Below are 17,981 nucleotides of genomic sequence, written 5' to 3'. Positions count from 1 at the left end.
AATCATACTACTGAAAGAATGATCATTCTGGGCTTAAAACAATTGATTTTGTTTCTTCATTTGGTATCTCTCAACTTTATCTCTACTTTGCTGCCACAATCTTTGCTGACAATCTTTGTCTCAAGATTTAACCCACCAAAGTTTTATTTCTGAGACTGAATCAAACAGAAATTGACAATTTTTATTTTAGAGAAAATAATTTTTAATAAACTCAAATGCAGTTTCAAGTCTGAATAGATAGACCTAAAACTATTAGCAAATAGCTTTTGAAGTTTTTAAAGAACTTATTGGTGAAAAAAAATAAGTTCATAAGTATCTAGCGAGCATTATGAAAAATATGAGTAGTAATGAGAAGAGAAAGAAAATGAAGAGTAAGACAAGACTTCAACTAGGCTATCTCAATAAGGTGTCTTGGTCTCATATGCCTAACTACTAAAGCTGAAAGATATATTTCTTCAAATTTCTAATAGATTCCTTTATAAACTAATATGAGACATGGTTAATATTATTCCACAGCAATCAATATGCAGTAGGTGCTAAATGAAGCCTATAATAATGATAAGAATAATTTTCTAGGGTCTACACTGTGCCAGTCTCATTATAGAATTTCATGTGAGGCAGGTATTTTTATCTTTATTTTACAGATAAAGAAACAAAATCCCAAAGAAATTCAACATTCTTTGAATTAGAGTTCGGTCTTGGGTCTGTCTGGTGGCAAAGCCTGCACATTTCCTCTATACCACACCATCTCGCTGAATGTTTCCCTAGTGGATAATGTTCCTGTCCAGCCACAGACTGAGGAGAGAACGAAGTGGAAAGAAAAGAAAAGAAAAAGGTTGCATTGCCTGGAGAATTGTTTTTCCCTTTCAATATGGTATATTGTTTTGCTTTTATAATTAACATTCTGCTGATGAGATCTCCCATTGGTGAAGGCTGACGAGTCAGATTTTCCAAGAAAAGCAAGCACTGCAGGAAATAAATTAATCTCTAGGGAAGAAGAGGGGCAAGGCTGTCAGTACTCACACAACTGCCTAATAGGAAATGATATTTCAGAATTGTTCAAAGAATGAAATGACTGCGGTTCTCCTTCCAGCATATTCTTAAACATTTAAGCTTTCCAAAAGGAGGGAAATAGGTTGCTATAAAATGAAGAGCAATCTTATAACATTTTACTTTAGGCTGTCAGTATGCCTAAACTGAAAACAGTATTCCCTTGAAATGTAAGGGAAATTCTACCGGTGTCATTATTTTGTTTACATTATGAAAAATCTGCATTGATGTTAAGTAGAAGAACAAAAGATATACCAGATTTTAGGATTACCAGTTTGAAATTATCCAATATCTTAAACAATGATTTATTTAGTCCTTAGGAGTAAAAGTAATTATTGTGCTTAGAATTACACATTATCTAGAATAACAGTGAATTATTGAAGTCCACATTTTTTAAAATTGAGAAACAAGGATATATTTTACTACTTCTAAAGTACCAAACTCTTGATAACACATATTCAGTCATTCAGTCAAGGTCTTTAAAACAGAACCTTGTCTAATTCTCAAAATAGTTTTAATAGTGAAGTGCCTTATGCTTTGTTTCCCATTATAAAGGAAAATCTGAGGCTTAAACATTAAGATTGAGAGTGCCCTTGTCCCTGTGGTGAGCCACAGCCACCCCCTGCCTCTGCAGGAGACCCTCCAACACTAGCAGAAAGAGCAATGGATCTGATTCAGCTGAGAATCACCAGCAAAAACAGAAGCATTTAGCAGGAAAAGCTATTAAACACTGCCCTAGAGAAGGCGCTAGTTAAACCAGCGTTAAAAAGAAGCCTGGGAGAGACCTTCAAGATGGCGGAGGAGTAAGACGTGGAGATCACCTTCCTGCCCACAAACACATCAGAAATACATCTACACGTGGAACAACTCCTACAGAACACGTACTGAACGCTGGCAGAAGACCTCAGACTTCCCAAAAGATATATATTTTTTTTCCTTTTTCTCTTTTTGTGAGTGTGTATGTGTATGATTCTTTGTGTGATTTTGTCTGTATAGCTTTGCTTTTACCATTTGTCTTAGGGTTCTGTCTGTCCTTTTTTTTTTTTTCAGTATAGTTTTTAGCGCTTGTTATAATTGGTGGATTTGTTTTTTGGTTTGGTGGCTCTCTTCTTTCTTTCCTTTATTTTAAATTACATTTAAAATTTTTAATTTTTAATAATTTTTTTATTTTAATAACTTTATTTTATTTATTTATTTTCTTTCTTTCTTTCTTTTCTTTCTTTCTTTTTTTCTCACTTTTCTTCTGAGCTGTGTGGCTGACAGGGTCTTGGTGCTCTGGCCAGGTGTCAGGCCTGTGCCTCTGAGGTGGGAGAGCTGAGTTCAGGATATTGGTCCACCAGAGACCTCCCAGCTCTATGTAATACCAAACAGCGAAAGCTCTCCCAGATATCTCCAGCTCAGCACTAAGACCCAGCTCCACTCAATGACCAGCAAGCTACACTGCTGGACACCAAACAACTAGCAAGACAGGAGCACAACCCCACCCATTAGCAGAGAGGCTGCCTAAAATCATAAAAAGGTCACAGACACCCCAAAACACACCACCGGATGTGGTCCTGCCCACCAGAAAGACAAGATCCAGCCTCATCCACCAGAACACAGGCACTAGTCCCCTCCACCAGGAAGCCTACACAACCCACTGAACCAACCTTAGACACTGGGGGCAGACACCAAAAACAACGGGAACTACGAACATGCAGCCTGCAAAATGGAGACCCCAAACACAGTAAGTTAAACAAAATGAGAAGACAGAGAAACACACAGCAGATGAAGGAACAAGGGAAAAACCCACCAGACCAAACAAATGAAGAGGAAATAGGCAGTCTACCTGAAAAAGAATTCAGAGTAATGATAGTAAAGATGATGCAAAATCTTGGAAATAGAATGGAGAAAATACAAGAAATGTTTAACAAGGACCTGCAAGAACTAAAGAGCAAACAAACAATGATGAACAACACAATAAATGAAATTAAAAATTCTCTAGAAGAAATCAATAGCAGAATAACTGAGGCAGAAAATGGATAAGTGACCTGGAAGATAAAATAGTGGAAATAACTACTGCAGAGCAGAATAAAGAAAAAAGAATGAAAAGAACTGAGGACAGTCTTAGAGACCTCTGGGACAACATTAAATGAACCAACATTCGAATTATAGGGGTCTCAGAAGAAGAAGAGAAAAAGAAAGGGATTGAGAAAATATTTGAAGAGATTATTTCCTATATTCCTTCCCTAATATAGGAAAGGAAATAGTCAATCAAGTCCAGGAAGGGCAGAGAGTCCCATACAGGATAAATCCAAGGGGAAACATGCCAAGACACATATTAATCAAACTATCAAAAATTAAATACAAAGAAAAAATATTAAAAGCAGCAAGGGAAAAACAACAAATAACATACCAGGGAATCCCCATAAGGTTAACAGCTGATCTTTCAGCAGAAACTCTGCAAGCCAGAAGGGAGTGGCAGGACATATTTAAAGTGATGAAAGGGAAAAACCTACAACCAAGATAACTCTACCCAGGAAGGATCTCATTCAGATTCAATGGAGAAATTAAAACCTTTACAAAAAAGTAAAAGTTAAAAGAATTCAGCACCACCAAACCAGCTTTACAACAAATGCTAAAGGAACTTCTCTGGGCAGGAAACACAAGAGAAGGAAACGACCTACAATAACAAACCCAAAACAATTAAGAAAATGGTAATAGGAACATACATATCAATAATTACCTTACATGTAAATGGATTAAATGCTCCAACCAAAAGACATAGACTCGCTGAATGGATACAAAAACAAGAGCAGAATATATGCTGTCTACAAGAGACCCACTTCAGACCTAGGGACACATACAGACTGAATGTGAGGGGATGGAAAAAGATATTCCATGGAAATGGAAATCAAAAGAAAGCTGGAGTAGCAATTCTCATATCAGACAAAATAGACTTTAAAATAAAGACTATTACAAGGGACAAAGAAGAACACTGCATAATGATCAAGGGATCAATCCAAGAAGAAGATATAACAATTGTAAATATTTATGCACCCAACATAGGAACACGTCAATACATAGGCAAATGCTAACAGCCACAAAAGGGGAAATCGACAGTAACACAATCATAGTAGGGGACTTTAACACCCCACTTTCACCAATGGACAGATCATCCAAAATGAAAATAAATAAAGAAACACAAGCTTTAAATGATACATTAAACAAGATGGACTTAAATGATATTTATAGGACATTCTATCCAAAAACAACAGAATACACTTTCTCCTCAAGTGCTCATGGAACATTCTTCAGGATAGATCATATCTTGGGTCACAAATCAAGCCTTGGTAAATTTAAGAATATTGAAATAGTATCAAGTATCTTTTCCAACCACAACACTATGAGACTAGATATCAATAACAGGAAAAAAATCTGTAAAAAATACAAACACATGGAAGCTAAACAATATACCACTAAATAACCAAGAGATCGCTGAGGAAATCAAAGAGGAAATCAAAAAATACTTAGACACAAATGACAACAAAAACACAATGATCCAAAACCTATGGGAGGCAGCAAAAGCAGTTCTAAGAGGGAAGTTTATAGCAATACAATCGTACCTCAAGAAACAAGAAATTTCTCAAATAAACATCCTAACCTTACACCTAAAGCAATTAGAGAAAGAAGAACAAAAAACCCCCAAAGTGAGCAGAAGGAAAGAAATCATAAATATCAGATCAGAAATAGATGAAAAAAAATGAAGGAAACAATAGCAAAGATCAGTAAAACTAAAAGCTGGTTCTTTGAGAAGATAAACAAATTTGATAAACCATTAGCCAGACTCATCAAGAAAATAAGGGAGAAGACTCAAATCAATAGAATTAGAAATGAAAAAGGAGAAGTAACAACTGACACTGCAGAAATACAAAGGATCACGAGAGATTACTACAAGCAACCATATGCCAATAAAATGGACAACCTGGAAGAAATGGACAAATTCTTAGAAAAGCACTACCTTCTGAGGCTGAACCAGGAGGAAATAGAAAATATAAACAGACCAATCACAAGCACTGAAATTGAAACTATGATTTAAAATCTTCCAACAAACAAAAGCCCAGGACCAGATGGTTTCACAGGCAAATTCTATCAAACATTTAGAGAAGAGCTAACACTGATCCTTCTCAAACTCTTCCAAAATATAGTAGAGGGAGGAACACTCCCAAACTCATTCTACGAGGCCACCATCACCCTGATACCAAAACCAGACAAAGATGTCACAATAAAAGAAAACTACAGACCAATATCACTGATGAACATAGATGCAAAAATCCTCAACAAAATACTAGCAAACAGAATCCAACAGCACATTAAAAGGATCATACACCATGATCAAGTGGGGTGTATCCCAGGAATGCAAGGATTCTTCAATATACGCAAACCAATCAATGTGATACACCACATTAACAAACTGAAGAATAAAAACCACATGATCATCTCAATAGAGGCAGAAAAAGCTTTCAAAAAAATTCAACAGTCATTTATGATAAAAAACCCTCCAGAAAGTAGGCATAGAGGGAACTTACCTCAACATAATAAAGGCCATAGATGACAAACCCACAGCCAGCATCGTTCTCAATGGTGAAAAACTGAAACCATTTCCTCTAAGATCACGAACAAGACAAGGTTGCCCACTCTCACCGCTGTTATTCAACATAGCTTTGGAAGTTTTAGCCACAGCAATTAGAGAAGAAAAAGAAATAAAAGGAATCCAAATCGGAAAAGAAGAAGTAAAGCTGTCACTGTTTGCAGATGACATGATACTATACATAGAGAATCCTAAAGACACTACCAGAAAACTACTAGAGCTAATCAATGAATTTGGTAAAGTAGCAGGATACATAATTAATGCACAGAAATCTCTTGCATTCCTATACACTAATGGTGAAAAATCTGCAAGAGAAATTAAGGAAACACTCTCATTTATCATTGCAACAAAAAGAATAAAATACCTTTTGTCTGCCTAAGGAGACAAAAGATCTGTATGCAGAAAACTGTAAGACACTGATGAAAGAAATTAAAGATGATACAAACAGATGGAGAGATATACCATGTTCTTGGATTGGAAGAATGAACATTGTGAAAATGACTATACTACCCAAAGCAATCTACAGCTTCAAAGCAATCCCTAGCAAACTACCAATGGCATTTTTCACAGAACTAGAACAAAAAATTTCACAATTTTTATGGAAACACAAAAGACCCCAAATAGCCAAAGCTATCTTGAGAAAGAAGAATGGAGCTGGAGCAATCAGGCTCCCAGACTTCAGACTATACTACAAAGCTACAGTAATCAAGATAGTATGGTACTGGCACAAAAACAGAAATATATATCAATGGAACAGGATAGAAAGCCCAGAGATAAACCCACGCACATATGGTTACCTTATGTTTGATAAAGGAAGCAAAAATATACAATGGAGAAAAGACAGCCTCTTCCATAAGTAGTGCTGGGAAAACTGGACAGCTACATGTAAAAGAATGAAATTAGAACATTCCCTAACACCACACACAAGAATAAACTCAAAATGGATTAAAGACCTAAATGTAAGGCAGACACTCTAAAACTTTTAGAGGAAAACATAGGCAGAACACTCTATGACATAAATCACAGCAAGATCCTTTGTGACCCAACTCCTAGAGAAAGGAAAATAAAAACAAAAATAAACAAATGGGACCAAATGAAACTTAAAAGCTTTTGTACAGCAAAGGAGAACATAAATGAGATGAAAAGACAACCCTCAGAATGGGAGAAAATATTTGCAAATGAAGCAACTGACAAAGGATTAATCTCCAAAATATACACGCAGCTCACGCAGCTCAGTATCAGAAAAATAAACAACCCAATCCAAAAATGGGCAGAAGACCTAAATAGACATTTTTCCAAAGAAGGTATACAGATTGCCAACAAACACATGAAAGGATGCTCAACATCACTAATCATCAGAGAAATGCAAATCAAAACTACAATGAGGTGTCACCTCACACCAGTCAGAATGGCCATCATCAAAAAATCTACAAACAATAAACACTGGAGAGGGTGTGGAGAAAAGGGAACCCTCCTGCACTGTTGGTGGGAATGTAAATTGATACAGCCGCTATGGAGAACAGTATGGAGGTTCCTCAATAAACTAAAAATAGAACTACCATATGACCCAGCAATCCCACTACTGGGCATATACCCTGAGAAAACATAATTCAAAAGGAGTCATGTACCACAAGGTTCATTGCAGCTCTATTTACAATAGCCAGGACATGGAAGCAACCTAAATGTCCATCGAGAGATGAATGGATAAAGAAGATGTGGCACATATATACAGTGGAATATTACTCAGCCATAAAAAGAAATGAAATTGAGTTATTTGTAGTGAGGTGGATGGACCTAGAGTCTGTCGTACAGAATGAAGTAAGTCAGAAAGAGAAAAACAAATACCGTATGCTAACACATATATATGGAATCTAAAAAAAAAAAAAAAGAAAAAATGTTTCTGAAGAACCTAGGGGCAGGACAGGAATAAAGATGCAAATGTACAGAATGGACTTGAGGACACGGGGAGGGGGAAGGGTAAGCTGGGATGAAGTGAGAGAGTGGCATGGACTTATTTATATATACTACCAAATGTAAAATAGATAGCTAGTGGGAAGCAGCCGCATAGCACAGGGAGATCAGCTCGGTGCTTTGTGACCACCCAGAGGGGTGGGATAGGGAGGGTGGGAGGGAGATGCAAGAGGGAGGAGATATGGGGATATATGTATGTGTATAGCTGATTCACTTTGTTATAAAGCAGAAACTAACACACCATTGTAAAGCAATTATACTCCAATAAAGATGTTAAAAAATAAAAATAAGATTGAATTAAAGCTCAGTATGAAGACTTCTTTACCTTCCTATAAATCCATTCTTTCTTTCTAGCTTCCATTTTGACCTCAGTGAAGAGCTTTTCCATGAAGCTTGTTTCCTGTTACCTGTTTAATTTACCATAATAGGAATGTCCCTAAATGTGGTGAATCATTTCTATGTGGGTCTTACTTAGAGGTGAACAACAGCGCCATGACTCTATGATATCAGAACAGGCCATCTAATCACATGCTTTCAGAATTGACAGGGCACAAAAATTTCCTGGGGTACCTCATATTTTGATGAGGGAAATATAACTCAGAAAAATAAAATGGCCTGTGAAAGACTGCACATCTAGGATGTACGGAGCTGGGACTAGACCTTATGGTACCTGCATTTGGTTTTCTGGCCCAGGGGTCTTCTCACTACTTGACAAGTCTAATTAATGCAGGATGAGTCTAAAGATGTAGGAATAATTGGAATATAGTGGAAGCTTCAAAAGCAAGGAAATTCCATTAGAGAATGTTGATCAGGAGAGTATAAAATTTACTCAGTAGAGAACATTTATGTAGAGTAAAACCAAATAGGTATATTTTAAAAGATTATCCTTTCTGGCAAAGATCGCAGTTTCTAGATAGACACATAAAGAGGAAAAAAGAAAACGGCCTTCTATTTAGCCAGTCAGATCACCAGAAGCAATCTCTGCAATTAATGTGACCTACATAATAACCAGATCCTTCTCACAACTAAATGATAATCCTCTAATACCAAATGACTTTGCCCTGGGCTAAAGGAAGTCACCTTGCCCACAGTCATGCCCCCTTCTCAAAGGCAGCTGCTTCCAATGATCGACTGAAGCAGGGGCTATAAAAACCTGGTCCCCTCGCCCTAATACAAGACAACTCTGAAGAGCCACGCCAGCTCCAGAGCTCCCTGTGTGATCAGCTGAGGTCTTTCTTGTGACTCTGTTATGATTTCACTTCTCCCTTTGTTCAGACCTGCTTTCGTTCCTCTGCCTTATGTGTTGTTCCTGAGAGTACTTCTCAATTAACTTTCCACTTGCAAGTTCATCCTGGGAACTGGACATAAAACAAACAGCTTAAAACAAACATTTGCACTTAACACATGTCATCTACCAACAATAGCACTGTCACTGATTAAACAGGGAAGCTCTGTGCTCTTCCTGAGCTACTGCAGCTGAGTTAAGGAGGGGAAGGGGTCCATTAGGGAGGCTCAGGACTTCCATGTCTCTGCACAATTGTATTGTTTCTTAGACTCAGAGGACTCAGTGACTCATCTCCAAAAGATTTCTAATCACTTCCCATATCCATAGAATTCATAGAGGCCATGAAATTCCCAAGAGGACATAGTTCTCAAAGGAGAAAAGTACAGACAGAAACTCAGAGACTGCAAGAGCCACATCAGGTGGTCACAGCCAGCACTTTGCAAAATATACTGTCAGGAAGCAAATTTTTCCTTAGCCATCAACTCATAAATATGCAGAAGTTAATTAGAATAGCTATGATTCAACTGGAGTTTATTATGTACTATACTAACTTTAACCTATTTTATCTAATGTAGTTGTCAAAATAGCCTATGGTGTAGCGCTATTACTAACCCAAGTTTACCAGTAAAGAGATAGAGACATGGTACACAGCTGGCGAGTAGGGGAGCCAAGGTTTAAACCCAGCAGTCTTAAGTTCAGACTCCAAAAGTTAACCACTTAATCATCCTACTTTTAAAGAACTGTTCTTTTAGTAATTTATGGACAAAACAACGTGCAGACTTAATAACAATGTTCCCCAAATAAGACATGGGCCTTGTTGAGCAACCAGAGTGAATCAAGGACCCAGAGAGGAAGGTCACCCATGAGATCTGGTGAAGCATTTTCATCAGCTTCTTAACTGAAGAGGAGCTGGGACTGACAGCACCAATCCTGAGGTAGAGTTTCCTGTGCTCCTGGCTTCAACAGAGCAAACTCTCATTAGATAACGTGTTCAGCCATTTACAGAGAATCTTCTAGTTGTCTACGGTGAATTTCAAAATAAAGACTTCCCTTTAGTATAATTTAGATACATATCTGAAATGGTTCCACTTCATCTAACTGAAAGAATAAGGTCTGGGTGTCCAGAAGGAGCAAAACTGGAGATGCAGCTCCCCTGTCTTAATACGGTTTTTTTTGTTTTGTTTTGCTTTGTTTTCTCTGTGATATGCCACAGAGCCTCTAAACTGCCATTCTCATCCAAAGAGAATTTAGGAAATGACTGACTTATGTCTAAAATTTAAAAAGAGGAGAAAGCTCAGAAAGAGTATGATTTGCTTATCCTGAACTCCAAGGTGGTTAATGAATATTCACAGATGAGCTATCCATTCCAAGTACAGTAAATGTTAAGTATAGATCAAAAGAGTTTTTTTTTTTTTAATAAATTTATTTATTTATTTATTTATTTTTGGCTGTGTTGGGTCTTCGTTTCTGTGCGAGGGCTTTCTCTAGTTGCGGTGAGCGGGGGCCACTCTTCATCGCGGTGCGCGGGCCTCTCACTATCGCAGCCTCTCTTGTTGCAGAGCACAGGCTCCAGACGCGCAGGCTCAGTAGTTGTGGCTCACAGGCCCAGTTGCTCCGCGGCATTTGGGATCTTCCCAGACCAGGGCTCGAACCCGTGTCCCCTGCATTGGCAGGCGGATTCTCAACCACTGCACCACCAGGGAAGCCCGAGGTTTTTTTTAATGAAGAAAATATACTATATTTCACAAGACAAAAATGAATTTTGAAGAATTATATTTTTGCTTTACTTTTGTATTTTTATGTATGGAACTGTCATTCAATTATAACTCATAATGAAGATAGACTCTATAATTTATTGTAATTTCAAATGGGAAAGCAAGTGAAAATGTTGCCCAGATCCACATACTAGGTAATTTTTAAATAAATGCATGTTGAAATTAAGGTAAGAAAGGAGATTTCATTTTACTCTCTTGAGTAAACTTAGTAAGTCTTACTACTAACCATCACTACTAAGTGATGGTTAGTAGAACCATCACTTTAATTTCAGGTCCTCTTTTTTTCTTAAACCATCACTAATAGGCAATAGGTTCAAAGCAGTTTCTGCCCTGGTCTGTAACATACTCTGCACTATTCATTCAGAGCGCAAACCTGGGGCTGTCACATAGCATCCCAGGAAGATGCACACACAGCGGAAGATCAGATAATAAGTTTTCCTATGATTGAAACAAAAACTTTGATCTCAGCAATTGTGTTATCTGGTACCTTTTAGGATCCATAATCTTAAGGAAAAAATTGTTTCCAATGAATTAATAATGGCCTGAGACTCAACACAGTGCAGCAATTTTCACTGCAGTAGTTGTTTCTTTTATAGTCACACTTGGTTAGTATTTGAAATTTGGAGGAATTGCAGTATGCATGGTTTTCAAAGCCCTTTACAGAATTTCATTTTTATCATTCAGAAAGAGTCAATGAAAAGGTAATAAGAAAAGCTCTATGGGATATTTTTATAGGAGTGTCAGAAGCCAGTAAGTTAACTACATGAAAGAACCCAGATTGTACAGACAGAGTTTCAGCAGAAACACTTCAGAGACTTTATATGTAGTATTTTGACTTTCACATGCCCTGGGAGGAAAAAAGAGTGCTGGTTACAAAATCAAATAAGGAGGAGAAAAGAACAAATCATATGCTGAAGAATAATTACAGTTTCAACTTTTCTACAAATGAAATGTGAAGTTTTAAAGATAAAGTGTAATGAAATTGAGCTTCTTTGGTGTGTTTAAAATATTGCCAAGAAAGAAAATTCTCATTTCCGGTGCTAACTCATCCGAGATTTCCACAATATGGAAGTTAGTCTGGGTAGCTTAATTGAATGATATCAACTTCTCCACAAGTCCATTTGCTCTTGCTTTGCTTTTAGTAGAGATGAAAAATATCAGATCGCCATCTCTATAAACTAAACTACTATAATTCAAGTCTGCATTAGGTCACTCATCTGACACTTTTAAAATTAAAAGCATCTCAATTATTTTGACCTCTTCTCAAGCCATTAAACCTTCTTGTTAATTTTAGCAAACATTTAAAAATATTATTGTCATGATAATAAAAGCAATATTAAAATAGAACACTTCCTTGGCCATGAAAACCATAAATGAGAAGAAAAATCTAATAACAGCAAACAATGAACAGACCTATCATCAATATGAGTGCTTAATACTATGCTTCACTTAAAACTAAATTTCAGTGAGATTCGCAGGTCAGGTCCATCACTTTGACTAAGTCATATATTCCAAATAAAATGGCAGTAAGAAGCTGTACATTGTGCATTTGTCATAAAGGCAGTTAAAACCAATATCATGTGGCTTAACCGACCTGTGGTTGCATTGGTGCCTGCTACTGCAGTTTCCCCAGTCTTTCTCTTCTCTTTCTCCAGATCAGCCAAATCATTTTGACAACCAACTGGCACTTTGGAATCCAGGCCAGCTTGATTTGAGTGCAGTTTCTTGGATCTGTCTACACGGAGACTCTGAAATGACACAGGCCAGGGTGATTGATTTCACAAGTAAATTATCAGTCCAAACTAAATGTTTCCCAGAGGTAGGACAAGGATAAACATTTATCATATGGCAAGTTATTTCTGTATATCTGAAACAGAACAGTCTATATTTCAAAGTGAGTTACAGATTATATCTTCATCAATTATATCTTCATCACCTATTTTGGTAATCTAGGTGTTGAATTTTTTAGGCAATCTAAGTGACTAAAATAAGAAGTCATCTCAGACACAGAATATCATCTTCAAAGACCGTTTGTGTATATTACTTTCTTCTTGTGGAGCTTATAAAATATTTTTATTTAGAACTTTTTCACTCAGTTTTTATTCTTATAGTTTAGTAACCAGCATTTCATTACATATTACATAATTATTTATTATATAATGAACAGGATTCATTTTGTATTATCTGTACCTTTTATATTATAAAACTAATCATAATATTTACTTTAAAATAACCCACATTTTTATCAGCATTATCCAAATTTGATAAAGCTCCTCTAGTAAATTTTAGAATGATAATTCATCCTAACAATGAATGATTAAGGCAAAACATCAATGGACTCTAAAACACATCTCACATATAAGAAATGTCATAGTGTTTGATGTAGTACTGACATATTGTATTCTTCAAAAGAATCATCAGATAGGAGCAAACACTAAAGACCTAAAAAGGAAATTGAACTTTCAGCACATTGCTTCATAGCGAAATTCAGAATAGAAGTTTTTCAGTTTGAATCTGATTACAAAATATTCAGATTCATAGAGTCAAAAGTAGCCAGTCAATTTTGGCCATCCACACTAGCCATTTTGGTTCACTAAAGGATAGCATAATGAACAACTTTCCTTAAGTTTCTCTTACAGACTGTGTACAGCATTCAATTCATTAAATATTCATTAAAAGCTTGAATCAAGGGCTTTTAAAGCTTGGAAAGAGCCAATAAGGAAATTAGGGTCCAGAATGATTAAACAATTTACCCAAATTAACAGAATGAACAGTGCCACGCCTCAGGGATATGTCTCCCAACCCTTAGTCCAGTGCTCTTCCCATCACTCTGTGATCCATTTGTTCATTTATTCATTCAATGTGGTGGACCAGTTGCACCAATGGCCCCAATTCTTCACTTCTCTCTGTATCCATGTCCTTTCTGTGTAATCTTGCAGTGTCCTCCTACTGTGACTTTTGACTTGTCCATGTGACTTTTTCTGGACCAACGGAATATTGACACATGTGACACAGAGAGTTGAAAGATGCTTGCACAGTTGGTTTTGCTCATTCTTGTCCTTCCCCTGTGCCATGAGAACATGCCTAGACTAGTCTTCTGGAGGTTGAGCAGGACAGAAAACAGAATCACGTTACCCTAGTCATCCAAGCTAAGACAACAAACAGCCAGAAGAGACTCAAATATTTGGGCAAACCCAACCCAGATCAGCTAAAACTAACTCAGGTCAGCTGAACCCCAGAGCCTCATGAAAAATGTGTTTTTTGCTGGGTGCCACTAAGTTTTTCTGGTGAGTATGCAGCATTGTGTGGCAACAGATAACTGGCACATCCAACAACCATTTATATATAGTATCCCAGACACTAGGAGTATTGCGAGAATACAAACATAAATATAACTTAGTCTCTAAATTGTTCAACTACAATTTCTTAAACTGTTTAAGCAGAGGATTAAGAGTGTGGTAAGTCATTTGTAGATAATTCTCAAATTCCTTCTTTAATGACAAAAGATGGAATCCTGACGGTACTACCAGGGACAACTCAAAAGATCAGAGTTTGAATGTTGATATTAACTAGAACTAACCCACTACACTTGTTTACATTTGACTCATCCACAGCCCACAAAAAGCTAAGTCCATCACTTGATATGAATTTTTTAATTTATTGTCAAGCATGTACTACCACATAGCTTTGAAAAAAATACTTTTCCTGATTTTGAATTAGATACTTTGGAAAAAATATTATTATTTCAAGTTATTAGATGAGTATTAAATCATAGTTTCTCAGTACTGAGCAATAAACTAGATTAAAGAAGGAATGTAGCTTCCTGCTTTTTCATACCAAATGCAATTGATGATATTAAAACAGTGAGGAATTGAAAATGTTAGAAAAAGTTCATGCAAATTATGTAATTTATAGTATATCCCAGACTTCAGAGAAGAAACAAAGAATTTAAATAAAATTGTTAAACCTGAAAGCTTAACATGAAAGGTTGAGGAGAGAAATTGAACTCTTGGTCAGAATGGATCAAGTATTGCAAAGGCCTGGTGCTTCTTGGTGCAAACCTCTGGCAGGTTGGGCGTTTTATTTATTTATTTTTTCTCTCCTTTTTTTTTTTGTTTTCTTTTTAACATGTTTATTGAAGTATAATTGCTTTACAATGGTGTGTTAGTTTCTGCTGTATAACAAAGTGAATCAGCTATACTTATACATATATCCCCATAGCTCCTCTCTCTTGCGTCTCCCTCCCACCCTCCCTATCCCACCCCTCTAGGTGGTCACAAAGCACCAAGCTGATCTCTCTGTGCTATGTGGCTGCTTCCCACTAGCTATCTAGTTTACATTTGGTAGTGTATATGTGTCCATGCCACTCTCTCACTTTGTCTCAGCTTACCCTTCCCCCTCCCTGTGTCCTAAAGTCTATTCTCTACATCTGCATCTTTATTCCTGTCCTGCCCCTAGGTTCTTCAGAACCATTTTTGTTTTTAGATTCCATATATATGTGTTAGCATACGGTATTTGTTTTTCTCTTTCTGACTTACTTTACTCTGTATGACAGACTCTAGGCCCAACCACCTCACTACAAATAACTCAATTTTGTTTCCTTTTATGGCTGAGTAATATTCCACTGTATATATGTGCCACATCTTCTTTATCCATTCATCTGTTGATGGACACTTAGGTTGCTTCCATGAGGTTGGACATTTTATAATATTAGCATTTAATGCTAATATTAGCATATTAGCATTTCAACAGTTAAAAATCCCACTTTGCTAGAGGTAGTCCCCACATTTTGGTCTCCTCTAGTGAAGCTCTGTCAGGCTTTCCAGGCTCTTCTTTGCTTTAGTTATTACAGCCAAGCTCCTGTTCCCAGGCCCTAGTGAGGCAGTCATCTCTTAAGCTACTAACCCTGACACGTTCTCTAATCCTTGTTTCCTTAGCCCTTCCCTCCAGGTCCCTGAGTCTTCAAACCATCTTCAGGTATTGATTTTCTGCTACAATAAAATTCCCATAATGCTCCATTTTTTAGTGCCAATTGCTCTCCACTGAGCACCAGTTCCCCACTCCCACTCCACCTCCCACTCTGCCGCCGTCTCTCTCTCCCTCTCTTCTTTCCTATCTCTCAGATCCTTCCACTGTGCCTTTGGAAATTTCACCGCATACTTAACTTTCTTTCAGAACATTTCCTCTACCTTCCAACCTTGACTAAAATTCCACTCTCCATTGAGGACAGCACTTCTGTTGCAAATGAAGATGGCTGCTTATTCCTCAACACCCTAGATACCCTCAGGCTGATGGTACTCTGGCACCTAGTGCTGTCCATTGCGTCCTTAGCTCCTTGCAAAAAATCCCTGCTGCTTTGACATTCTTGCCATCTAGCTATGCACTATCTCCTTTATTGTTGATATCATTTACCTACTAATCTCTAGTCACAATTCATCCTTCATAAAAAGACTGGATTATTGTTTTCTCTTCTAGCCCCATGATTCTGAATGATGTTCACATCTACACAAACATTCCATTCAACACCTTGACTGGATCTCCTTATTACAAATGAACTTTTCATTTCTCTACCCTAGCCTTTCACTCCCAGAGTCACGTCTGAAACCTGACATAATCTGAACATTTTCCACTTTCAATATCACTAAATGTCCTCCTCTCTCACCTAATCTCCTGTCCTCAAGTAGACTGTCTCTCTCTACTCCAGGGAATGCTCTCACTTCCTAGAGTGCTTTTGCCACCAAGACTATACTTGGATCTCATTGGGACCTCAGATCCACTAGCTTTCTAGAATCTTTTTCTTTTTTTCTCTACATAGCATCCATCCTAGTTCTAAAACTTAAGTCTGGTCTGTAATCTGTCAGACTTTACCTTTTTCCCATCAGCAGTATTTGCTGTGTCTAGTCACCTCCCTATGCTTGGTTTCTGACCAATCATTCTTAGTCTTTTTTGCTGGTTCAATCTCCTTTACCTAAACATTGACTGTAAAAGTTTCTCAAGGTTTTGTTACTGACCCAGCTTTCTTTTTACCATCCCTAGGTAATCCCAACAATCACGTGGCTTAATTAACCATCTACTGTGTATGTTTATGATTCCAGGGGTGGGTGAGGAGAGATTTATGAAATAGGATGAGGCAGGGGTTTGTATGCCATGACAAGCACTCTGGACTCCAATTCTAATGTCCTTTAGCTCTACAATCCCACCCCTCTCCCCTCCTGTTGAGTGGCTCAGCTATTTCATTTGCCTAGAACATTGTTCACTAACTCTTCTTCCTTAATTTTACTAAGTCTGGGGCTCCTACAAGTTTCTCCTCAGCAATTTTCACAAATGCAATTAAATAATACCTGGTTTAAGGTTTAGTGTCTATCTTCTGATTAAAATAGAAATCCACTGAAAATAAAGACTATGTCTTTCCTATTCACTATTCTTAGTCCTTATTTCAGCATTTAAATATAGTAAATATTAAATAGCTATATATTAAATGAATGAAGAAATGCATGAATAATATACAGACTTAATTTTTATGACTTTTAAAGAAAAAGAGTCCAGCTTATCAATGACCAACACATAGTCACATGTTCACATGTTAGGAGTGATAGCCACTCACTCCTAACAGTAAAGCTTATTATATAGTTGAAAGGCACACACATTTTTAACTTCTTTTATCCATTAAAAAAACACATCGCAAATCCCATGCTTTTAAATGAACTCATTGCCGCAATCATTGCAAACACTATGGTTATGTAACATCCCATACATATGTCTGATTCAAGTTAGATTGGTCACTATCTATGGAAATTATAAATCAAATAATGGTGATGCCAGGAAAAGTGAGAACTTAAGAACTGAGTGTGTATACACATATTCCCGAGGCATGAGATTGTGGCCTGACAATAATAGAAGAAATAAAACCCTCTGTCAGGCACTGCTGCAGTGATGTCAAGCTTTCAACCTGAAGATCAAGTCCATAGAAAAATGAGAAAAATAAGATGTGTGCAAAGAATAGAGAGGAACACAGATAAATTTGAACTGGCAGGCCTCGGACCTTTGTGACCACTCTATAGTACTTGAAAAATAGATCCTGTTCATTTTGTGTAATTTCCATTTAACTTGTCATTAGAAATGAGTCATTAACATCCTGTCTGCTCATATAAAATGACTATTAAATTATTTTTCATGTTATTCTTGGCTTGGAGTTTGAGTACGGCTTTTAGTGTTCCTGCTGAAAGCAATGATCCAATTACAAGGTACTGGATATTTTCCTCATGTACAA

At 37.0% G+C, this 17,981-nt stretch overlaps 1 protein-coding gene across 1 annotated transcript in view; it reads right to left on the bottom strand.

Moving 5' to 3' along the window:
• Nucleotides 1–685: 685 nt before the first annotated feature.
• The window catches only part of THEMIS (thymocyte selection associated), a 162,193-nt gene continuing 144,897 nt past the window's right edge, over nt 686–17,981 (bottom strand). Inside the window, exons 5-6 of the mRNA XM_061207203.1 lie at nt 12,306–12,459; nt 686–795 (exon numbers count right to left, since the gene is read on the bottom strand). Coding sequence (XP_061063186.1) covers nt 686–795; nt 12,306–12,459 — 264 coding nt within the window. The remainder of the gene's footprint in view (nt 796–12,305; nt 12,460–17,981) is intronic.

This window comes from Eubalaena glacialis, chromosome 12 (assembly GCF_028564815.1).
Source record: "Eubalaena glacialis isolate mEubGla1 chromosome 12, mEubGla1.1.hap2.+ XY, whole genome shotgun sequence".
NCBI lineage: Eukaryota > Metazoa > Chordata > Mammalia > Artiodactyla > Balaenidae > Eubalaena > Eubalaena glacialis.
The sequence above is the reverse complement of the archived record's forward strand: the minus strand, read 5'-3'. Positions and strand labels throughout refer to the sequence as shown.